Source organism: Urocampus carinirostris, chromosome 2 (genome assembly GCF_059441175.1).
Source record: "Urocampus carinirostris isolate Australia breed hairy pipefish chromosome 2, RoL_Ucar_1.0, whole genome shotgun sequence".
Taxonomy (NCBI): Eukaryota; Metazoa; Chordata; class Actinopteri; order Syngnathiformes; family Syngnathidae; genus Urocampus; species Urocampus carinirostris.
Genome location: NC_142350.1, coordinates 1,156,441 through 1,182,500, shown reverse-complemented (window position 1 = coordinate 1,182,500; position 26,060 = coordinate 1,156,441). Strand labels below are relative to the sequence as shown.

The following is a 26,060-nucleotide window of genomic DNA, read 5'->3' as shown; positions in this document are numbered from 1 at the left end:
CAACCCGAAAAGTCAAGCGATGACCTGGTTTTGGATGGGCTCATATTTGCGGAAGCGAAAGCTTGAACCAAACAATCGTTTAATTCCAGTTTCATTTAACTTGCCACCAACACATCTCTTTATTCGGGATTTTTTAAAGAAGTTTGATTTGGAAACACAAGAATGTCACACTTTACAAAACCACAGGGCCCTTATTGCTATTGTGCAAGAGCGAGCAACAGTAAGTCCTGTGCGGGGGCTTGCGTTTGGCAAACCTACAACGGTTTGGAGCAACGTGAATCATCCTGCCCTCCCAAACAGACTACGAGACTTGTCATGGATGGTGGCTCATGAGGTTCTCCCAGTCAGAGCTGTAATGCACCACCGAGGAATGTCAGCGACTTCGACATGCCCTCGACCTGGCTGTGGCGCCCAGGAGTCGATGAGGCACCTTTCTTGTGAGTGCAACGCTGCCGAGGACTTGTGGACAATGGCCGACCAACTAGGAAAGTTCCCGGACTTGCCAGCAGGCTGATGCACAGTACGTGCTTTACGGGGTGAGTCGGTCGAGGAGGTCTCGGAACGACTTTGCCAGGGACTGGCTCACTCTCGCCGCCATCAAGGACGCCATCTGGACCTCCAGAAACCTGCTGGTATGGAGGTGCAGGCAGATCCCCCCCGTGGCTGTGCTCCAAATGGCTGCAGATACCATACAATCTGCGAGCAGCGGGCCTAGGACGCAGCCATAAAGAAGAATCGTCTGCACCCACCCGGAGGGGGGAACCGGAGCTACAATGTGGGGGTCCCGGCAGCAACGGCCTGGGTTGTGTAAAGTAGAAGTAAGAAGGGAGAGGACCCACACAGAGGACTGGAAGGATGCTGCTTGGGAGGGTGGGATGGAAGAGCTATGCCCTTGCACAATAGTATTGCCCTTTACACGTTGGTTAACTACTGTTAATAGATAATAACTCTGAAATTGTTTAATTGATGTTGAAAATGTCAGGAAAAAATGTTAAAACGTCATATCGTCACGTCATATTGTCAGATATAACAAATTTGTGAATATGCTTGATGGCTGTTGAGATTGTCGTGTTTGTTTTGCTGCTGTTGGTGTCGATGGATTTGTTCAGACCAAAGACAATCGACTTTGGCCTGGACGGATCTATTGACACTAACAAAGATGTTATATAATGAAATTGTGTATATGCTTGATTGCTATTAAGATTTTCGAGAAGGGTTGTTCAAACCTCACATTGTGTTTGCTGTTAAAAACGTCATATTGAAATATAATATTGTGAATGTGCTTAATTGCTGTTGAGATTGTCATGATTGTTTTCTGTCATTAGTGTCAATAAATTTGTTCAAACCAAAAAAAAAAATTTCATATTTCTACTTTTTACAGGAGATATATTAAGGAGAGCAAAATCTTTTGGGAAATACAAGTTTTTTTTTAAATATATACATTGACATAGGAACAAAGGAATTTGAATGTTATTTTATTGTTAAATTGTTTAAGTTAAGTTCTAAGTTATATAATTTAACAAGATATTTTTATTTACAGCAAAATAATAAATACTGTATAAGTGATTTAAGGTTTAAATGTAATAATCTTGTCTGTTTTTATTCATATTTATGTTCCAAAAACATTCAGTTTAAGTGTGTTCAATAAATGTTTATCCTGGTTTGCCCTCGACCTTAAGTGTGTTTTGAAGTTTGGCCTCTTGTGCAATTGAGTTTGACATCTCTGCTCTATGGCATGGAGAAAACATTTTTTTTACTAGTCTGTAGTTGTTAACAGGAATTTTGGGGCAAAACAGACGGCTACCAACTGTCATGAACCAGAACGGACACTCGGATCCAATTGCGTCAGTTTCAGAGTTTTTATTGACAAGGATCGTTGAAACTGGCTTGGGACGATGATTAACCCAGGTGGCTCCACTTAGGTAATCACGACAGAACCCCCCCCTCAGAAGTCCCCCAGGAAAAAAAAATTAATCCAAGACACGTCACAGGGAAACATAGGTAATCCAAGGGAACAAAAAGTCATAGGCAGATCACAAGTAATCCCAAAAGATACGTCACCGATAATCCAATAATGAGCGTCCAGTAGTCCCCTCTCAGAATTCCTCCGAATGGACGGACACCCCATCGTCAGCATCTGGAGGGGCGGCAGCGGGTGGGTCCGCAGGTGGAAGAGTAGCAGCGCCGGACCCACGAGGACGACCACGGCGCGGCGCTGGTTGGTCTGGATGTAGTCGGTGGAACTCCGCCACGAGAGATCGGTCCAGGATCTGCCCGCTGGGGACCCATGATCTCTCCTCCGGACCATATCCCTCCCATTCGACCAAGTACTGGAACCCCCGACCCCTGCGTCGGGAGTGGAGCAGGCGGCGCACCGTGTAGATAGGTTCCCCGTCCAGAAGGCGCGGAGCCGGGGGAGGAGGTGGTATGGGTGCCAACGGGCTCTGGCTGACGGGTTTGATTCGGTAGACATGAAACGTGGGGTGCACTCTCATAGACCTTTGTAGGCGGAGACGGACTGCTGAGGAGTTGATAATCCTTTCAATAGGAAATGGGCCTAGATATCGAGGAGCCAGTTTCCTCTACTCAACCCTCAGTGGTAGATCAGCGGACGAAAGCCAAACACTCTGGCCCACATGGTAATTCGGAGCAGGACTCCTCCGTCGATTAGCCCCGACTGAATGAGCCTTGCCTGCCCGAAGGAGTGTGGCCCGGGCACGAGCCCAGGTTCGCCGACAGCGGCGTGCGTTTGCCGTAGCTGACGGACAGGAGACTTCCACTTCCTGGCTAGGGAACATAGGAGGTTGGTAGCCATATACGCACTGGAAAGGGGACATACCCGTGGAGGAGCTAACCAGAGAATTGTGGGCATACTCCACCCATGCCAATTGCAGAGCCCAAGACAACGGTTCACGAGAGACCATACAGCGAAGTGCTGTTTCCAGATCCTGGTTAACTCGCTCTGACCGTTGGATTGAGGGTGGAACCCCGATGAGAGGCTAACTGAGGCACCCAGCAGACGACAGAACTCCTTCCAAAAAACGGACGAGAATTGGGGACCCCGGTCAGAGACAACGTCCTGAGGGATGCCATGGAGGCGGAATACGTGTTGCTGAACTACCAACGCGGTTTCCTTGGCGGAGGGAAGCTTGGGTAGTGCCACGAAATGGACCATTTTACTGAACCGGTCCACGATAGTAAGTACGGTCGTCATCCCCTCAGATACTGGCAATCCCGTCACAAAGTCCAAGGCGATATGGGACCACGGCCGGGGGGGAACCGGTAGGGGATGTAACAGACCGGCCGGACGTTGGTGAGAGGCTTTGTTCTGGGCACACACTTGACAGGCTGAGACATATTCCCGTACATCATTGGCCATGGAAGGCCACCAAAAACGTCGGGACAAGAAACTGTGGGTCCGAGCCGACCCCGGATGGCAAGACAGGCGAGAATCGTGCCCCCATTGGAGGACCTCGGACCGTAAGGGCTCGGGGACGAATAGTCGACCCTCGGGACAGGAGCTGGGACCTGCTTGATCAGGTAGCGCCTCTCTGACTCGGGATTCAATATCCCAGGAAACCGCCGCCACCATACGGGAAGCCGGAAGAACCGTCGCAGGACCCTGAGGTATCTCATTGGGATTCTGGAATTGCCGGGAGAGTGCGTCGGGCTTCACATTACGAGATCCGGGTCTGTAGGACAGAGTAAAGTTAAAACGGGTGAAGAACAGGGACCAACATGACTGGCGTGGGTTTAGCCGCTTGGCCGATCTAATATATTCCAAATTCTTGTGGTCTGTCCAAACTATGAACGGCACTGTTACCCCCTTCAACCAATGCCGCCATTCTTCCAGGGCTAGCTTGACGGCCAACAACTCACGATCCCCCACGTCGTAGTTGCGTTCGGCCGGGGACAACCGCCGGGAAAAGAAGGCGCACGCGTGCATCTTCTGGTCCTTGTTTGACCGCTGGGACAAGACGGCACCAACTCCCACATCTGAGGCGTCCACCTCCACTACAAGTTGGCGTGCGGGGTCAGGTACCTGGAGTATGGGGGCCGTAGAGAAATAGTTCTTTAAACAGTTAAAAGCTGCATCGGCCGCGGGGGACCACCGGAATGGCTCCTTAGGGCTGGTGAGGAACGTGAGGGGAGCTGCCACCGAACTGTAGTTCCAAATCCAAGGAATTGTTGGAGTTTCTTGCGAGACTCCGGGACAGGCCAAGAGGTGACAGCTGATACCTTGGCAGGATCCATCTGAAGGCTCCCCTCCGCCACGATGTAGCCCAGGAACGAAACCGTCTTGGCATGAAACTCGCACTTCTCCGCTTTAACAAATAGAGTTCTCCAGGAGACGACGGAGAATAAGCTGGACATGCTTTTGGTGCCCTTCGAGGGACTTCGAAAAAATCAAAATATCGTCCAGGTACATAAATACAAAGCGATTAAGCACATCTCGTAAAATGTCATTAATCAAAGATTGGAAAACGGCTGGGGCGTTGGTTAACCCGAACGGCATTACCAGGTACTCGTAGTGGCCGGTGGGTGTGTTGAATGCCGTCTTCCACTCATCTCCCTCCCGGATACGGACTAAATGGTAGGCGTTACGCAGGTCAAGCTTAGTGAAGATCGTGGCCCCCTGTAGAAGTTCAAATGCAGAGGCAAGCAGTGGCAAGGGATAGCGATTTTTAACAGTGATGTCGTTAAGCCCTCGATAATCAATACAGGGTCGGAGTGACCCGTCCTTCTTTCCCACAAAGAAGAACCCCGCCCCCGCTGGGAAAGAGGAGGGCCGAATAATACCACCCGCCAAGGCATCGGAAATGTACTCCTTCATGGCCTCCCTCTCTGGAATAGACAGGGAGTAGAGGCGACCCCGAGGAGGAACGGACCCTGGCAGAAGGTCAATCGCGCAGTCGTAAGGTCTATGAGGGGGCAGGGAAGAGGCCTTAGCTTTACTGAGGACTTCCCGTAGGTGATGGTAACAGACTGGGACCTTTGACAGATTGGGTGGAGCCCTTGTGGAAGCAGGGTGATCCGGGTAAGGAGCGGCTCGCAGACAGGTTTGGTGACAGTCCATGCCCCATTCTAGTATCGACCCAGTGCGCCAGTCGAAATGGGGGTTGTGTTGGACCAACCATGGATGACCCAGAACGAGGTGTTGGCTCGGGGAGTGAAGTAAATGGAATCGGATCTTCTCTCGGTGATTTCCAGACAACTGTAATTCTATGGGTTCAGTTATTTGAGACACGGTGCCTAACAGGTGACCATCTAAAGCCCGAGCTGATACCGGATTAGGAAGGGGTTTAACTGGTATCCCCATTTTGCGTGCGAGGGACAGATCAAGGATATTTGCTTCAGCGCCAGAATCAATCAGGGCATGTAAGGACTGAGATGAGCCGGAAAGAATGAGATTGGCCCGGAGGACCGGTCTATCAGTCTTTGGGAACGAAACTAATGCCGAGCTCAATCGGACGTCCCCTATGTCCGACGAGCGTTGGCTTTTAAAGGGCAATTGACCACCCTATGACCCTGGCCGCCGCAGTAAAAACATAGCCGTTCGGAACGCCTTCGCTGGCGGTCTTCGACGTAGAGGGAGGTACGATCCACCTCCATCATCTCATAAGATGTGGTGGACGTGGTTGAGGGGTTCGGTACCTTACTAACTTCTTGAACTTGCCTGGTGACGAATTGGCTGGGACCTTCTCTCTCTCGACGTCTCGCCTGAACCCTACGGTCGATCCGGGCGGTCAAGTCGATAGCTTCGTCAAGTGTTGCCGGAGGAGCGTGGGATACTAATTCATCCTTGAGATAACCGGACAAACTGTGGAGGTAGGCGTCGACCAGCGCCTCTTCGTTCCAGTGACTCTGGGCTGCTAGCGTACGAAAGTCGATAGCATAGTCGGCGATGGAACGTCTCCCCTGGCGGATGTTCATGATCGAACGGGGGGCGTCGACCGATGAGGAACCAGAGTCAAATACCTTGATCATTTCCTGGCCCAGTAGGCTAAAGGAGGTGCATGCTGTCGCCCCCCGTTCATATTCGGCCGTTCCCCAAAGGCGGGCTCTTCCAGTCAAATGATTTATTACATAAGCCACCTTCGTCTTTTCGTTCACAAAGCTGCGTGGCTGTAGGTCAAATATTAGCCGGCAATTTATGAGGAAGGGGCGGATCTGGGCGGGATCTCCACCGACTCTCTCCGGCGAACCCACTCGTGGTTCAACAATGCCGTTGCCGGACTGATCGGGAAGGGGCCGGATTTTGTGGCCAGGCTGCTAGGGAAGTGTTGATTTGCTGCTCGAACAATTGCTGGTGTCGCTGTACTTGCCGAACCAGGGTGGAAACGTCATGGGCTATTTGTTGTACTGCGCCTTCAGTGTGCATTAGGCGCTGTAACGCGGATTGCTGCTCGGCATTTCCGCATTCTCCGGAGATGGGGGAAACTTCCGCTGGATCCACAATATGGTTCGAGTGTTCTGTCATGAACCAGAACGGACACTCGGATCCAATTGCGTCAGTTTCAGAGTTTTTATTGATAAGGATCGTTGGAACAGGCTTGGGACATCGGCTCTTGCTGGTCGAAAAGCCTCATCGGGCGGAACGGCAGCTCCGTGATGAAAAGCGCAAGGTGCAACGTAGCGGGTAAGTCGGTGGCCGGGGCGGGAGAGTAGATAGTAAAACTTGTAACAGAAATAGGTCAGGCAACGAGAGGCAGGCATGAATCAGGCAAGAGAAATCGTGGGTACCTTGTATGTTGGAGTCACACTCAGAGATACGAGGAGTACACTCGAACGTCCATCTCTGGACGCTGACAGCGTAAGTGAGGAACACCATCCAATCAGGAAGCGCACTCCAGCGCGCCAGATGATTACCCCAGGTGGCTCCACTTAGGTAATCACGACAGCAACAAGCAATGTCCATCGATGCAGATGCTTCTCGGCGGATTTGTTATTTTATTTGTCGCCATTATTGCGTGTTTTGGAGTGTGTAAATATTTTACACTGTTGGATTTACTACATTTACCCGGTTTTATATTTTCCCAGTATCCTGTTTCAGACTGATCTTGACGTTTCTTTGATGGGTCTATTTTTAAAATTATTTAAATTCAAAGTGTTTATTGTTATATGCACAATAAAGAATCATGTTTCCCTGTACAATTACATTTTTACTTTGCTGTAAAAAAAAATATTGAAACTAAGAAATGGTTGGCATTTCTTGAATCCCAAGAGTTTAACCTTCGTAATGATATGGGAAATGAGCATTTGAGTGATTAGTGACATCGTACAGACACCGTGTCCGTACGTGTCTGAAACACGTATTTGCTTCCCGTCTCCGTCTTTCCCTGTGTGAGTTGAGCACACGGTCCGATCACCCCCCACCCCACCCCCGTCTTTCCCCCGTCTTTCTGTCCTTTACTTTGTGTAACGTTATGTTTGAGTTGTTTGACTTACGGAGGGGGTCTTGGAAAGATAAATGAAGAGTGGAGTGATTACTTTTCCTCGCCCGCAGGGACGTAGTGGTGATAGGGGAACTTAAGAGCGCAGAATGGGCTTATTAGTGCGTGAGAACAGGAAATAAAAGTACTGCGCGATTGGTGTATGAGATAGATATGAAAAACTTACGGTACTGGGATATAAATTAAGGTGAAAGACTCATTGAGCGCTCCGTCTACGTGTGGCTGTGAATTTGAGATCTGTTTCCGTTGAACACTCTGACGCTCTGAAGTTGAAGATTCGTGTGCGAAGAGGGCCACTCAAGTGGGAGGAGCTGGGTCCGCCCTAAGATGAATATTCATGAAAGGGGTTGAGCTGGAATGAACTGTTTGTGTCTGAGCAGAAGCAGACGTGCGAGCAGAAGAGGCCCCCCCCGCCCATTCTGAGCCTGAACAGCGCCCTCGTTCGGAAAAATCAGGACACGCGTCCAAATCAGCCTAAGTTTGCAAAAGCAAGGTCAGTGACATTAATTGAATAATTATGAACATTCTTGTGCCAGTGAAGCTTTTGGGATTGCGCCATCCGGACAAGGCCGAGCAGATTGAAAAGGTGTCACAAAAGTGGGAGAAGAGGACGAAGGATCTTCAACCTGCATGGCCGAAAGGTGGTACGTTCGATACATACTCTTGTGATGTCATGGAAGTCAGGATTATGGACTACAAATCTGGAAAAAATAACAAGAAACGACAAGAGAAGAGGAACACAGAAAAGGAGATTTTGAAGCTGTTTAAGACTGAAGGTGTGCATTACAGAGAGAAAATTAGGGAAGGACTGATTCGACTAAAAGATAAATCATTGAATGCTGAAAAGACAACTGGATCAGCTGGGTTGTATCCAACTTTGGTCGGAACAATGAAAATAAATGGGGATTTCAAGTATGATGGAGAAGGGGACGAGATGAAATTGCCAACAAAAAACTTAGGGAACGCACCAACAAGTCCTCAACATCCTCCTATCCCAAAGCATTGTAGCACGGAGAGAAAGTTCGACACAGTGGAATGCAGGGAACCGCTCGACTGCTATGCGGAAAGAAATGAAACGGTCAAGGGAAAGTCAGGTGAATCTTTTTGGGTCGACATGGGAACCGGAGGTGTCCGTCAAACAAGCCAGAACATGGAACAAGAACAACAGCGTGCGGTCCGAGCTACCATCAGAGAATTGGAAGAAGAAATAGACAATCTTCACGCAAGAGTTGAGGCAAGGGAGGACGGTGAAAGACCTGGACCGTCAATGATTGCGACTGGAAATTACGACCTAAGATATAGGCCTAATATCCGGCCGCCAGAGAGGTATACAGACCCTGGTCAGTTTCCAATTCTAATCAAGGGAAACAAAGGTCAGTACATCCCTTGGCAGACGCTCGACCTCACGGGTCTGATTTCCCGATTGCCAGACATACATGAAGGTGCTGGGAAGTGGATTCGACGGTTTGAAGAAGAGACTATTGGCAAGCTGCTAGCCATCGGCGATATCAAGTCAGTATTGGCACAATGTGTAGGTGCCTCAACGATGCAGAATATTTTGCGCCATAGCAACAATGGATGGATGATCGATGTGATGGCGGATGGAACTGAATTTAACGCCTACCGTGCAGTGGTGTGGAGAGCATTACGGGATGAATACCCTGCCAAGATTGATCCAAAGGCATTAAAAGGTGAGACTCTCGGCGAAACTGAGAATCCAGCTTCATACATCGGCAGACAGCTCAAACGATGGAAACAGGAGACAGAGGAAGAAGTGGAGAACAGCCCTATACTTTCGACTCTGTTTCGCAATGCAGTCATTGGAGCCCTGCCAATACAAGTTCAGAGTAAGCTGGAAGATGCCGTAGGGTTAACCTCAATGCCATACAGGGAGTTCCGTGACCATGTTGTCCACGCCATTGAGAGATTCAGAAAGGATCAGCAAAGACAGCAGGACTTAGAAAAAGCTGAACAACGGAAACTCACTCAGATGCAGCTCTCTGACCTGCAGAATAAAGTTAGACTGAAGACTCAAGCACCTGTACTGGACCAAACCATCCAGGCAAGCGTGACGGCGCCGCCCATCGCTCCATCAACCCAGCAACCACTTCCGGTTGTTAATGTTTATCAGCAACAGCCATTTGGCCGGCAACCCTACGGAGCAGTACAGGGCCAGATGCCTGCCTGGGGTCGAGGTGCCCCAAGAAGGAACGGGCACGCGCCCACAGGCCAAGTGCTCGTGTGCTGGAAATGTCAGGGTCCTGGTCACTTTGCACGAAACTGTTCAGCAGCCGGTCCAGGGGGATGGAGAGGAACAAAGGGGGGCCCGTCAAGACAAGGAAGAGGATCTCCAGGTTCAGGTCCAAGATATTGGCATTAGGGGGGCCCAGAGAATCCTGTGGGGGAGGCCCAATTCACAATTCATGCAGGGGAAACTGGCAGGGAACCAATAATCCAGGTCAAAATTGAAGGCAACAAAATCCCAATGCTAGTTGACACCGGAGCTACATATACCTGCATAAGTTCAGAGTATGCCTCGAACCTCCCCATGTCTGGCAAATTCATAAGAACAATAGGATTCTCGGGATCAAAACAAACCATTCCAATGACAGACCCAGTGAAAATCTCTACTGAAGAGGGTGAAATTATGATACCCATTCTTGTGTCAGAAGAAACGCCAGTAAATTTGCTGGGAAGAGACGCTTTGTGTAAGCTTGGAGTCAAATTGTGGTGCACTCCTGACGGGGTGTATCTGGACAGGATTGGACTCAAGAATCAAATGCTACAACAAAGCAAAGGCGCAAAGGTCTATTGGTTGGGAAATCTACAAGAACCTGTAAATAAAATTATGAAAGTATGGGAACCTGTCATCAAAATACAGCTACCAGAGGCATTCAAACCAACGACAGAGTATCATTGCACTATGTATTATGACTCGTCCTGCAGTATGGTCTACGAGGAAATATGGGACAAACAGACAAAGAACATCACAGTAGAAGTTTTGGTCGACTGCCTCCTGATTGGCCATCAGGGTGCAGCTCTGAACATCAAACCAAATGACTTCACGTCGCAGTGGTTCGGAGTGCCGGAATCGGAACCACATATTGCATTACTAGTCAACAAAGGATTCAAATCTAAAGACCTAGGTCCCATGGTGAAAGCAGCAAAGAGCGTGAGATGGATTGAGACTGAAGATTCGGAAATGACAATCTCGGACGAAGATGGTATGGTGAGAATACCATGTGAAATGAAAATGGATGCGAAACCTTGGGTGGTTACCATACCAGAGGCGACACAAGCTGTTCAAGATGAAGAAAAACAAGAGGACGTATTGAGACAAGAAATGCTGAACCATGTTCCGAAGGAGGTGTGGTCAAATCATGACACCGATGTTGGATTGGTGAAATCAGCAAATCCAGCTGAAATACAACTGAAACGGGGAACGAAATTGCCGTTTCGACCGCAATACCCGTTGAAGCCAGAAGCGGAAGCAGGGATACAAAAGACGATCGACGGACTGCTCAAGGCTGGAGTACTAATTGAGATGCAAAGTCCATGCAACACTCCGATTTTTCCAGTTCTCAAATCGGACAAGTCTAAATATAGATTGGTACATGATTTGAGAGCGGTAAATGAAGTTGTCCAAAATTGGGCAGCTGAAGTTCCAAATCCAAGTACTATCCTCACAAATGTGCCTCCAAACGCAAAGTACTTCACAGTAATTGATCTTTGTTCAGCATTCTTCAGCATTCCGTTATCTGAAGACTCATGGTATCTCTTTGCATTCACATACCGAAGGAAACAATACAGTTACACACGGTTGCCACAGGGCTTCAAGCATAGTCCTCATATGTTCAACCAAGTACTGCGTAATGACCTGGAAGGCCAAGACATCGAGAGTACACTGATACAATATGTTGACGACCTGCTAATCTGCTCAGCAACGCTCGAAGAATGTCATAGAGACTCGATCAGAGTCCTACAAAGACTGGCTGAAACAGGACACAAGGCTTCAGAAGCCAAACTACAATACTGTCAGCCGCAAGTGGAATATCTGGGAAGACTCATTTCACAAGGGCGCATTGCAATGACACCAGAGCAGCTCGAGGGAGTCAGCAAAGCTCCGAAACCTCAAACGGTCGGACAAATGATGACCTTCCTTGGAATGACGGGATTCAGTTCCGAGTGGATTGAGGACTACGCATGGAAGACCAACCCATTGAGGGACTTGATGAAAGAAGCAGGAACGACGATGCTACGAGCAAAATTGCAATGGACAGACACTGCAATGGATGCTTTCGAAAATATCAAACAAGAAATGCAAAGAGCGCCTTCTCTGGCAACACCGGACTACACAAGACCATTTCTGCTGTACGTAGCGAATCGACATATGTATGCTTCAGCTGTGTTAATGCAAGAGACATGCAGTGGCAGACAAAAACAGCCAATTGCCTACTACAGCACCAAACTTGACAATGTGGTGCAAGGATGGCCGCCATGTTACCAAGGCTTGGCTGCAGTTCATTATGCATATGAGAAGGCCACAACAGTAACTATGGGCTATCCAGTGATAATTTACACCCATCACAAGATTTCAGGACTGATAAATCAAGGCAAGTTTGTTGTCACTCAGGCCAGATGTCTACAGTTCATGCCACTGTTGACGTATCCGGACATTACATTGAAAAGATGTAATACAACAAATCCAGCTAACACCATACCGTTTGAATTTGAGGGTGAAGCACACGAATGCGTTGCGGACACAATGAAGTACACCAGGTTGCGACCGGATTTGGAGTCCATTCCGCTACTGGGTGCAGACCTGACGTATTTCGTTGATGGATCATGCTTCCAAGATTACCGGGGAAATCATGCTGGGTACGCAGTTGTCAGGCAAGAAGCTGAGCAATATGTGACGCAGAAAGCAGAGAAATGTGAACAGCCATGTTCGGCTCAGTGTGCAGAACTAAAAGCCTTGACAGAAGCGTGTAAGCTAGCAAGAGGAAAAACTGCAAACATATACACCGACTCGGCATATGCGCATGGAGTTTGCCATCATTTTGGAACCGTTTGGAAGCAGAGAGGATTTAAAAAATCAGATGGGAGCCCAATTCATCATAATCAACAAATTACGGAACTAATGTCTGCTATGATGTTACCATCAAAATTGGCCATCATCAAGTGCCAGGCACACAGAAGAGGAGATGATGCAGTGATACGTGGGAACAATGCAGCGGATGAGGCAGCCAAAGAAGTGTCAAAAAGCAAAGTTGCTGTCCTCGCTCCTATGGTTTCACTAGAACCAATGGCAACGCCAGACGATATAATCCTGATTCAAGGCGAAGCGAGCCTGAGCGAAAAGACACTGTGGAGAGAGAGGGGTGCTACCTGTGATGATAAGGGACTTTGGAGATCGCATGAAGGACTGATTATTGCTCCAGTGTCACTGCTGACTATGTTGATATCAGACGTGCACACGATCGACCATTGTGCAAGGGGAGAAGTTGTGAAGAAGCTGAAAAAACAAGGTTACTGGTCTCCGTATTTGCAGGCCACGGTAGACGAAGTGCTCAACCAGTGCGAAATCTGTGCTGAAAGAAACATCAGGAAGTGTGTACGGGCACCGATTGGCTTTGTGCCAGTCCCACAGGGACCATTTAAGCATTTAGTAATTGATTATGTAGACATGATAAAGACAGTCCAAGGAAAACGATATATGCTCGTCGTGATCGACCGATTTAGTCGTTGGGTGGAAGCAGTGCCATCAAAAGATCTAGGTGCGGAAACAGTAATTAAGTTTTTGATTAGAGAAGTTATTCCGCGATTTGGCATACCGTCAGAAATAAGCTCGGATAACGGTGCGGCATTTGTTCAAAAAGTCGTGAAGGGCATCTTACAAAAACTACGCATTAAACAACGGTTGGGTGCGGTGTATCACCCACAAAGTCAAGGAATGGTGGAAAGAGTAAATGGCACATTAAAATCAAAGATAAACAAGATCTGTGCAAGTACTAAGCTAAACTGGGTAGATGCGCTACCATTGGCGTTGATGAGTTATCGTATGCAAACTCATCGGATCACACATTTAACACCGCATGAAATGCTAACAGGCAGACCAATGCCAGCGCCGCATTTGAGAGGTCCCTATAAAGGGCCGCCGCTTGAGCAACTACAAACTGAACTGAGAGACTATATGAGACAATTGACGGCTATCCAGAAGGCCATCTACCTGCAGGTGAAGAGGCAAGAGTCCAAGGTCGAACAACCATTCGAGAGGACAGTGGTCCCAGGAGATCTCGTGTACATCAAGGTGTTTCGACGAAAGTGGAACCAACCGAGGCGTGAGGGACCGTACACCGTCGTAAGGGCAACGCCGACCGCTGTCCAGGTCGAGGGCAGCTCAACCTGGTACCATCTAAACCACTGTACCAAGGCTCGCGCTGCCACCGTCGACGAGACCAAGCAAGATCAACAGGGCAGTAACGTTAAATTAGGAAAACAAAATGTGGATGACAAAGCTGTGTGTGATAATAAATTGTCTAATATGGTTGTTACTAGGAGCAGAGCTCGAGAAATCGCAGCGGCGAATGGAAATTGCGGATCCAGAAGTGCAGCCGGAGATCCCGACAGCGGCGATGCAGTTGCAGACCATGACCCATCAAAGAGACAGCAGCCCGGTTAAGTGTGACACTACTATACAACATGCTGAAACAATTGAAAATTTGGAAAGTACAATTCGTAATAGAAAACAAATTGGAAGTACTACAATCCCGAGTACGGTGGGATTAATCCGACAACAGAGAGACGTGGAACCAACCGAAGTGCCGACTGTATACCGAAAACCAAATATGTTAACAACAGTACAGACTAACCTAACGGATAACAAGCCAAGCTTTAACAGCTGGTGGTCTGGTTTGTGGGTCACTCCAGCACCTAAAGAGATGATACCGACGGTAACAACACACCCAAAATCAGAGAAATCTACACCCAAGGCAACAACACCAAAGGGTGAGGTTACAACACGCCAACGGCCGAAAATGAGTACACTAGTAGTTCGTAAAATACAGGAAAATGTTACAGAGGGTAAACGGCCAGAGCAATCACATTTAAACGAGGGGGTAACCGTGACTCCTACAATAAAACGACCAATTGAAGTAGAAACTCAAAATGATACAGTGGGTAAGCCAATTGAAGTTAATCCTCAAAAAAGTATGGCCTACGAAGACTATTGTGCGGATGGTGGAGTTGGCAGTCAGGACAGTCGCCTAGTCATGAGTGACTATAGGCCAAAAAGTTTTAACCCAACGGACGAACTTGGGTGGGAAAACGCGAAGTACAACACATGGTATAGATGGTTATGGTATACTGCGAGAGTCATGACAGATGAAGAATGCATAGCATGCTCGACAGCACCACCAGGCGTTTTAATTGTAATTCCAGAAAAACATAATATGAAGACGTGTGCAGAGGAGCAGCGACGGATTTGCAAAGACCCAAGATTTGCTTCACAAATAGTTATAGTTAAGCCAGTTCCGCTGCCAATGTGTACGATATAATGTAGATTTATTTCTGGTGCAAAAGGTGGACATTATTATCCAAGGCTATCGGGGACACCTGAGAAAATTAGGTATAGGATGTTTAGAGAATTTCAACGATCAACGGACCACAAAGTCCCTCCAAAAAGATATCGGGTAGATAGAACTGCTGAGTATGAATGTTATGCAAGTGGTGGATATAGCTACAAGGGCATAGATGGACACGAGGTAGGAAACACGACAGTGAAGTGTAAGACAACTTGGGTTATATCCTGGTTTCCACACGCAAATATGTATCCTTTATTTCCAGATAAACCAGTATGGTTTGAAAATCCGGGTGAGCAAGATCAGACATGCGAAAACGTAACAATGACAATTCCAGACATACGTTATTTGAGGGATCAATCAGTCGCAATAGCAGACAGTTACTGGATGTGTGGAGGTGACTATTTAAGGAGCAAGCTTCCACGAAATTGGGCAGGATTGTGTACACTTGTGAGAATGAAAGTACCGGTCCATATAATGTATAAAGGGGTTTATGAGCTACTAAGAGTTTCTAGGGAAGCCAGAGTTAAGAGAGCATATCTTCCGGATGGACGAGTATATCTAGATGCCATCGGACAACCGAGAGGAATTCCAGAGGAATTTAAAGCTAGGAATGAAATTAAGTCTGGATTAGAATCGATATTTATCTGGATAACTCCGAATAAGAACGCAGAATGGATTAATTACATTTATTACAACCAACAACGTTTTATTAATTACACTAACGAGGCCTTTAGTGCAATAGGAGAACAATTACATGAGACATCTAGGATGGCCTGGCAGAATCGTCAGGCCCTGGATTTTCTCTTGGCCAGTAAAGGAGGCGTGTGTCATATGATAAAGGAGGAATGCTGTACTTATATACCTTTAAATACAGCCGCAGCAGGAAGCTTCACAAAGGCGCTGTCAAAGATTCGTGAGTTGAGCAATGAAGTGACAGTAAATACTGAAAAGAACAGTATCTCTTTTGATTGGTTCTCGTCTACATTTGGGTACTGGGGTGGTCTGTTAGCGAAAGGGGGAATTCTTGTACTAACTGTCGTAATAATTATGTGTTTGTTGTGTTTCTGTGCCATACCTATTCTTAAAAGAGGAATGCTTAAGACTTTTGGAGAACAGATGACAGTAGTTGCTAACACTAGGGTGGCAGAAGCTCAATTAGCACAGTTAGTGATTGAATACCCAAGCTTATTCCTTAGTGTGGAGGAGCAGATGACTCAACTAAATTCAACGCCTTGAAGTTTATCTGGCAACATTAACAGTGAGTCTATATTACTTTAAATAATGGAGCATCTGCGGAAAGAGACACATATGATGATCTGGACCAAATACAATATCAAGTACCACTATTGTTAAACACGCAACACACTATATAGCGCTAGGAATAACGGCTACAAATATATATTGGTTTCTGATTGTGTTTCTTTTGTTGGTATGTCACACTGCCGGGGAGCGAGCTGCTGACTGAGATGGTCGGGATGCGTCGTCGCGTCCGAGTTTCGGGCTGCATGGAAACTGAGCGTGATGCCTGCTGGGATGATCCCCCACTCCGACATCTGACTTCACGACACCCGCTGACGAATACGGCGAAGCACGTTCTTCGAAGTGTTTACGGGGATCAGGCCTAAGGCCAATATGTATACTGTATCACTATCTAATCATGCACGTATATATTGGAATATATCAACAACTATAACCGGGAGTTTGCACGGTTGTAATCACTTTTATCACTTATCGGTTCATATATACATATACCTTATCATGTACTGAACGACTATTCTACGTGTATAATCCAGTATGTACGGATAAAGATAAAATGCGTAGGGAGACTGGTGCATGGGTTGAAATGATCAAATCAGGTGTTTGGAGTGTCGGAGGTTTTTGTAATTGAAACATGAACAATGAAAGTTAGAATAATCACAGCAGGCTGACCGCCAGAATTTTATTTTATTTTTGATTCGCGTAAACTCTGTCCGTGTATTGATATCTATGATTTGTAATACTTTGCCACTACTCTGTATTCATTTTCGATTTTAATTTCTGTTCAGAATGGGAGGTGGGATTGTGGTAAATAGACTTGCATTTGTGCATACACTGACGTCAGTGAAAAACTCAGTTCGGGAAGTTCTTGGCAGACAGTTGAGTTTGCTTGAAGATAGAGTGCGAGTCTCTGTATACACTGGGCAAGGAACGAAGGTCTCTGTATACACTGGGCAAGGAACGAAGGTCTCTGTATACACTGACGTCAGACTGTTTGGAGAAGCCATCTCCTTGTCTCCTAATAAGGATACAAAGAGATGGCTTGAACGAGAAAAACAAAATTCCTTTAAGTAATACGTGATATCGGACCGCCTTTTGGGGTGTACAAAAAGCGATGTTATGCCTGGAGCTTTTTCGAGACCTTCATTGACGCATCAATAAAGTCATCTCCCTTCCATGTCGCTGGCTTTTGTCCATTTTCCTTATCCACATATGAGAAGGTTTCTCTCAGATCATAACCTACGTTTTCTCTACAACAGTACAACCTAATAACGCTCAGGAAAGTCCTGAAGCACGAAGTTATTCAATGTCTTCTGATCGGCTGCAAATTGCTAAACGAACGGAAATTCCGAAAATTCCAAACCGAACGCAGATTTCGAAATCGGAATAAAGCAAACGTTTGATTTGAAAAGAGTTTTTTTTTCTTTCTTGAAAAAGTTGACAGCCACCCGGGCAGAGACGTTATGAAAGTTGTACGCCCGACGTAAAAGATGCACTTTTACGCGGGATATGCTCAGGAGGTAGACCGCTCGTCTTGGGATCAAGAGATCGCAGTTCGAATCCCGGCTCCTCCGTGTTACATGTCAGTGTCCTTGGGTAAGACACTGAACCCCCAATACCCCAATATTGGGAAATGTGAAGCACACTGTAAAGCGCTTTGGGAAGTCTTGACTTGAAAAGCGCTATATAAATGCAGATCATTTCATTTAATTTCGCTTCTCGGGTGTCCGGGCAGACGTTATTTCAAACACTGGATATGGACAGCTACCATACCATTCATCAATAAAATCTTATTTTAGAAACTATCAAAACTTGAAACACACATACACACCTTTAATGTATTCGCCATTCGTTTTCTGTGCTTTGCCATGAAGAGAGCAATGTCATGGCTTGCTTCAGTGGTGGCGTTTGTAGCAGTGACAAATGTTTTCAGGTTCTGTGTTTGTTTGCCGTACCAGAACACAATGCGTTTTAATGCTTCTGCCATGTCAAGACTCATAATTGAATTCATGTTCATGTTTCGTCTTGTTATGACGTGTAACACTTGATGTGCGAGGTACAACGCTCTCAAAGCATAATGCACAAACAGCGTGGTCATTTTTTGCACAAATCTTTCCACGCTGGCTGAAAAGAACGATATTTTTTCGCTGGGTGAGCTGTTGTGATTCGTTCATTTATCGTGCACCGGTGTTCCTGTGGGTGCGTTAAAACACGGATCCCTCCTCTGCGTTGCGCGGCGCAGACATGCACACAGGAAGTAGAGGAGGCGGGTGTTACCGTAAAGCTTCTAAATAACACAGCGCGCAACTGAAAATGTCTTAATTTCACCTAAAAATGCGCATGGAAAAAAAAATCATTATTATTGTGCCACGCGCTCGTGTGCCACTGGTTAACCCAACTGCTGGCACCTGTGCCATAGGTTGCCGACCCCTGCTCTATACCATTTTTGGGACTGAGCAAAAAAACACAAATAATATCCCTAAGTGTCATTACAAATATACACCAACACAAATTAGAAATCACTTAAAAAACATCTACTTTGCTGCTAAAGTGTGCCTATGTCAGGATTGTATTCTTACCTGTTTAAGGGGACTTCTTTGTTGAAATTGGGTCTGTAGCTAGAGGTTTATTTATATTGTAATGCACCCCTTTTAAAAGGGGCGGATTGTGCTACTTTTGCTCTAACACAGGAAATTCGGGAGAGAGAAAAACAAGCAAAAGAGAAGTGCTGCAAAGTAATTGAAATGTAATATAGTGTTGGGCACGTTACTTTAAAAAAGTAATTAGTTATAGTGACTCACTACTTCTTCCAAAAAGTAACTGAGTTAGTAACAAATTTACTCTATGATAAAAGTAACTGGTTACCAGGAAAAGTAACTATTTTCATTGATTTAAAAATGACTTGTATGTCAAAGAATAATTTTTTTGAGCAAATACAAAACACAGCCGTGCCTACTTTGACTAGTTTACCTGAAGAGATGGAAATTCCAACTATTCTTAGAGAAACGTTTTTTTCGGCTCGCTTCACTAAATAGAGACAGCTTTTTTGGGTCCAAACGGCTCTTCAAGTTTTTGTTGTTGCTTTAATCACTACATTACCAGTTATTATACAACATTATGCACTTAAAAGGGGGGGAGCTTAAATAAAAAAATGACGAAAATGGGGGAAAAAAGAAAGAAAAAATTTCAAAACAAAATAAAAAAAGAGCTGCACGGGTCTCCTGAGCCACAGATTGTTTTCCACGGGCCTATACAAATAAATCTGACTTTCTGTGCTGCAGGAGAATGTGCAACATCTGATCCAGGAGCTTAGAAGACCAAAGTACAGTGTCTACTTTATCTGTAAGGTCACGCTTGCACAACATTCAAGTAAGGATCGACTAGTAATGCCTGCGTGTCTGCTGCAGACTTCAGCAACGTGATCAGCAAAAGTGAAATCAAAGCTTTGGCGGAGGCCGACGAGCTGGAAGTGGTGGCTGAAGTTCAAGTGAGTGACTGTGGTGAACACATTTTGGTCATTGCTTTTTAGATTTCTCAGAGTGTAGATCATTTTAGCGTTTCACATAAGGCTTCAACCCATCTTCCCTCAAAGCCCTACATTCCCAACCTGCGGACCGGGGTTTAGATCCGGACTGGATCGCCATATCATCCTGACCTAATATTAATTGTTAAAGTATTTTCAATTATGACAGGCGCATCTATCTCATGCCGTAACATCACTTTTCCGTATCCTAGCACACCCACTGAGCAAGCATTGGAAGGTACCAACCAATCATGTACGAGTCATACTACCCATGTTATTTTAACTAGCCAATCAAATCGCCAACTTAAATCCAGACCGAGTTGCGGCGAGTGTGACAGCGAGACAGACAGTCAGTCATGAAGCGAAGGTGTAAAGCGAGCGGCAAGAGATTGAAGTGGATGAAACACAGCGAGAATATACTGGAAGAGACAGCGTAAATTAGTCGTATTTTTTTTTTTTTTGTATTTTTATTATTATTCAGCCAGTATCAACATGATATCTACCGGAAATCATTTTGTCACGCGAAGCTATCGACGTGACTCGTCGCCTTCGATCGGCGCCGGGTTTTTAGACCCAACTGCTGTGTTGAGAGTCATTAGGTGACCAAACCCCCCAATTTCAACCCTTAATGCCGAGCGCCAAGCAGGGAGGCAATGGGTACCAATGTTGTAAGTCTTAGGTATGACTCGGCAGAGGCTTGAACCAGCGACCTCCCAGTCTCGCCGTTAAATGAGGCTTCTCCTCAAGACTACGTGAGCAGCCATGTAGCACGCCCTTTGAAGAAGGGTGGCAGTGTCGCACTAATTTCTGAAAAAACGCTCAAATTTACTCCTCTTACCTCTAATAATTACAAGGCGTTCGAGGTGATGAAGATAAGACCAATTTTTTTAATCGTCTCATACGTGTTCAAAGAAATGCAGGAATCAAAATGACATAAGAGGGAGTTATTTTTATTGATACACAATTTCAACAAGAGACTCAGTGAATCAAAGATATGCGTGTGTCTTTATAGTTTTCAACATAGCACGTGTACCCGGTTTGGCCCCGTCCCTTTTCACGCCTGAAGGCGTACATGCCCAGGGTTCCGTCCTTATTTGGAAGTGTTTTTAAGTTTATGCCAGTTTATGTCACCTTGCCCTTTGCCGTTATCTGTTGTCCTCCCTTAAGGAAGATTGTTTATTCGCCGAGATCTTCCCGAGATGTAAACAACATTTCTCCCAACTGTAAGCAAATCTTTCTACATTTCTTTCTAAATGTATGCAAATCTATTCTACAAATGCAAGTTTATTTTCTACAACAGAGGCTCTTGTTATGCGGTCCTCTCTATTGTCAATTTATGTAGTAACTATTTATCGTGCACCAGGGCCATACACAGCCTTCTTGGATGAATTCGCTGAACTTTTGTCTGAACCAGTAACCTATGCAGACATAATTATAATTATGGGGGACTTTAACAATCATATGAACTCCCCACTCAGTTCACTTACTGTTGCGTTTCGGTCTCTAATTGATACATTTGGTTTTAATCAACTGGTTGATTTGCCAACTCATAAAGATGGAAACACGCTAGATTTGGCTCTGACTCGAGGAGTTTTAACCTCAAACATGACGGTGTTACCGTGTACTACCGTTATCTCGGATCATTATTTAGTTACATTCGAGGTGCTAGCTAAATGTAGTACTAAAAAAGCTGAAGGATTTAGCGGACGCAATATAAGCACAGGCACAGTTTCTGAGCTCTCCGATCTTCTTCCAGGAGCAGTTGCGTCCTTTCCTTCATACAAAGGCTCTATCGACTCACTCATGAATGAGTTTACTGCTACTCTGGCTAGTGTCCTGGATTCAGTAGCGCCCATAGGGCTTAAATCACGACTTAAAAGAAGCACGCCTTGGTTTAATGATGAATCTAGATCCCTTAAAGAAGAATGCAGGAAATCTGAAAGAGAATGGCACGCTACCAAGCTTGAAGTTTTCCATCAAACCTGGTGTGACAGCTTGTTAAAGTATAAAGTGGCCCTTGCCTCTGCAAAATCAGCCTACCTTTCGAAGGTGATTGCGTCACAAAAGAACAATCCCAAAGTCCTTTTCGACACTGTAGCATCGCTTACAAGGCAACAGACTATCCCAGATAGTTCCACCCATTCAGCCCACGACTTAATGGTTTTCTTTACTAAGAAGATTCAATGCATACAGGAAGAAATTGCTAAAGACAGTATTAATACAACACATACTAAAGGGCTGAAATCTTTAGATGCACGACATGGTGGCTGTCCAGGGAATTTGTCCCGTTTTAGTGAACTGTCACTCGATAATCTTAAACAGGTGGTGAATACGGCCAAACCGACGACTTGACCTGTGTCAAACCTACCGTTTCTTTCTAAAGTACTTGACAAAGTAGTGGCACAGCAGCTGAATGATTTCATATCCGAGAACAATCTTTTTGAATCAATGCAATCAGGATTCAGGGCTAACCACTCTACTGAGACAGCTCTGATTATGGTAACCAATGATCTCCTACTGGCAATGGACTCTGGCGCTTCATCACTTTTGCTGCTGCTGGACCTTAGTGCTGCTTTTGACACAGTGGACCATAATATCTTACTAGAACGGTTGGAAAAATGGATTGGTCTCTCAGGAACCGTCCTCTTATGGTTCAAATCCTACCTCGCACTGTGTTAAATATGGCGAAATGACATCTGAGCCCTGTGGTGTTCCGCAGGGTTCAGTGCTTGGCCCCCTTCTTTTCAGCATTTACATGCTTCCATTAGGTAATATTATTCGCAAGTATAATATCAGTTTCCACTGTTACGCAGATGACACTCAACTATATCTTCCGTTGGAGGAATCTGCCACACTAAATTGTGGAAATTTGGAGGCCTGCCTCACTGAGATAAAAGAGTGGATGTCACTCATTTTTTTGCGTCTTAACTCTGAAAAGACCGAAATGTTAGTTATTGGTCCATCTAAATGCCGCGACTTATTCTCAAAAACTGCTGTAAACATTGACAAATGTCACATCACACAGAGTGATTCAGTTAAAAATTTAGGTGTCATATTTGACCCCGATCTGTCCTTTCAAACACATTTGAAGAAAATTACTAGAACCTCTTTCTTCCATCTTCGTAACATTGCTAAAATTCGTCCTATACCGTCTCAGTCGTATGCGGAGATTATAATTCACACGTTTGTTACCTCCCGTCTCGATTACTGTAATGCACTACTCTCCAGTCTTCAGATGACCAGAATCAAGAGTCTTCAGCTGGTACAAAATGCCGCAGCGAGGCTTTTAACTAGGACAAAAAAGTACGATCACATCACCCCAATTTTGGCTAACCTGCATTGGCTCCCTGTTAGCCTAAGATGCGATTTTAAGGTTCTCCTACTACTATACAAAATCATACATGGACTTGCCCCCTCATATCTTTCAGATCTGATTTCCCCCTATGTTCCGGCCCGAAGCCTTCGTTCTGAGAGCGCCGGTCTTCTGGTGATCCCAAGAGCCAAGAAGTGTTCCGCTGGTTCGAGAGCGTTCTCCATCCGGGCACCGGTGCTGTGGAATGCCCTTTCCCCTGAGATCCGATCTGCAACCTCAGTGGAAATGTTTAAATCTAAGCTTAAAACTCACTTCTACTCTATAGCATATGAATAACCTAAACTTTTCGTGGACAATATCTCTGTATTATTTGCGATTGCAACATCCTCTGCTGTCTGGTAATCCTGGAAGGGGGATACCTCATGTGCGGTCCCTTCTCAAGGTTTCTTCATTTTCCTCATGTTGAGGTTTTTTGAGTTTTTCCTTGCCCTCATGTCGGTTCCAGATCAGGGGATGTTGTAGTAATAGTCTGAAAAAATAATCTGCGTAATCCTGTGAAGCCCTTTGAGACTCTTTGTAATTAAGGGCTATACAAATAAAAATGACTTGACTTGACTAGAGAGGTTGATGCAAACTCTGATGATCTTTTGCTCCACAACAATGTGAGATGGCTCAGCAAAGGTAGGGTGCTAGAGCGATTTTGGTAAATTAGACGTGCGGTAGCAGCTTTCTTGGAAGAGCTGGAAAGTGAGAAACCCATCCAACGTTACTGTCTTTCTAAATGACGAGAAAAACATGGATATTGTAGCTTTTTTGGCTGATATCATGTCACACTTGAATGGGCTCAATATGCAGCTGCAGTTAAAGAACAATTCCATTTGTGAGCTGATGACCAGTGTCCGCTTATTTCTGCGAAAGCTTGAGGTGTTCAAAGAAGATCTGCAAGGATCACACAGACTTCCTAAAAATAAAAGAACAGGTGCAGGAACATAGAGATGTATCCTCTTTTGTTGGCTTTGTTGACAAGTTGATTAAAAACTTCAGTAAAATTTTTGATAGCTTCAGCATTGGGGAGCAGCTCACCCTTTTCATGCAAAATTTATTTCTCATCACTGATGTGAGAGCATTCTCAAATGATCACTTCAAGTGGGCAAATGCTGGGTCCCTCCAGATGCAAATGGTTGACCTCCAGACCGATGTGGCCCTGAAAGAGCAGTTTGGAAGAACTGATTCTTCCACCTTCTGGCTACAGATGGTGTCTGAGACAGTTTTCCCAGATCTGAAGAAAGTAGCCCTGTATATCTTGACCATGTTTGGCTCCACATACAGCTGTGAGGCAGCGATCTCTACGATGAACATAACAAAAACAAAATATCGGTCCGAGCTCACTGATTAGTATCTGCACATGTGCATGGGAATTGCATTGACCTTGTTTCAGCCCAGATTTAAAATGTTGTCAAGGCAAACTAAAGCTCAATTCTCACACTAAAAAAATGGGGAAGGGAGGGAACGGAAGATCATCTGTTACCCAAGAGAAACAGTTAAGATTTTTGAGAATGTATTTTTCTCTGAAGCACTTTATTTGTTTTTGAATAACTAATTTAGTCATTTTTATTTAAACTGCAGCCATATAATGGTAACCCATGTGTCAATTTCAATAAATTTCTTTGAAATTATTTTACCCGTAATGTGTGTTTTTTCCCCCTTTGTCTGTTCATTTTCTCAGGTATCAGTCTTACCACAAATACAAATATGTTCCGGACCTCAGCTTGAGGATATTTGTTTTAACTGAAAAGCTATCCTGTGTATAATAATCAGAGCTTGAAATTGCAAAATTAATTTACCAGCAAATTCGGCCAGAATGACAGAACAACATGGGGTCCCTCTGCGTTGTTTTAAGTGGGGTATTTTGAAGTCAATGTAAGCGCGAGATTGAATAAATTAAATAAATGAAAGCAAGGGTGCATGTGAGCTCGAGTTATTGCGAGAGAGAGATGGCAGGTAGGTTAGTTGGAGGAGTTTGCTTTAAAAAAAAAAAACATTATTATTGTGTTTTATCAGTAAGATATTAAAATTCAGAGAGACAAGTATGGTTCACTTTAATTATTGCCTGCACAGTTTGACTACGTAGCTACGTGACCTTTCTTACTTTCGTGACGACAGCGCTCACTAAAAAGAACAGCACACAAATGGGTCTTCAGATTGTTTTTGTTTCTTTCGTCCATATATTACCAATTATTATGAACATTATTCACAAAATCAGTTAAAAAGGGGGGGGGGGCAGAAAAAGGCGAAAAAGGAGGCACAGGAGAAAATAAAAGAGAGAAAAGATGAACAAAGCAGGAAAATTAAGAAAAAAATAAAAAACGAAAAAAATAAAAAGGTAGGAAAAAAGAGAAAAGGAAGTAACCCAAAAAAGTAAAAAAGCAAGTAAAAGAAGTAAAATGGTTGGGGGAAAAAACAAAAATCTAAAAAAAAGGAAACAAAAAAAAATAATGAAAAAAGGGTAGAAAAGAAAAGAGAAAGCAACAAAAAAGACACAATTTTGGGGGTCTATTTGACCGCTATTGTGTTATATTCAAATAATATGCAAATATTTGAATAATATGCAAATATTTGAATGTAACAGTTAATCTTTTTGCCAACATTGTACTTCGACTACAACTGTTTTGTGCAACCAACTAAATAAATCCCCAAAATGTTAGTATTATGTAACAAGAAACTTTTTTAAAAACGGGAATCTCATGTGAAAGTTGTTGTAAAAACCACACATTTGTGGGCTGTGCGACCTTTCCAATAGTACGATAACCAATTCATTAATATGTGAAAAAATAATTTACAATTGCCCGAAAGCCAGCAGAATGTAACTTGTTTATATGTCAGGTTTTAGACATGTTGACTAATGATTTGGTTGCCACAGTTGGGATTGA

General features: G+C 45.0%; 1 protein-coding gene and 1 pseudogene across 3 annotated transcripts in view; both read left to right on the top strand.

Annotated features, from left to right (window-relative positions):
- The window catches only part of vps45 (vacuolar protein sorting 45 homolog), a 53,048-nt gene that overhangs the window by 7,878 nt on the left and 19,110 nt on the right, over positions 1–26,060 (top strand). For all 3 annotated transcript variants that reach the window (XM_088328229.1, XM_088328228.1, XM_088328227.1), the window contains 2 exons: positions 19,576–19,636; positions 19,702–19,781. In XM_088328229.1, the coding sequence (XP_088184355.1) occupies positions 19,576–19,636; positions 19,702–19,781 (141 nt within the window). The remainder of the gene's footprint in view (positions 1–19,575; positions 19,637–19,701; positions 19,782–26,060) is intronic.
- Positions 23,926–24,619, top strand: LOC148370572 (general transcription factor II-I repeat domain-containing protein 2A-like; annotated as a pseudogene).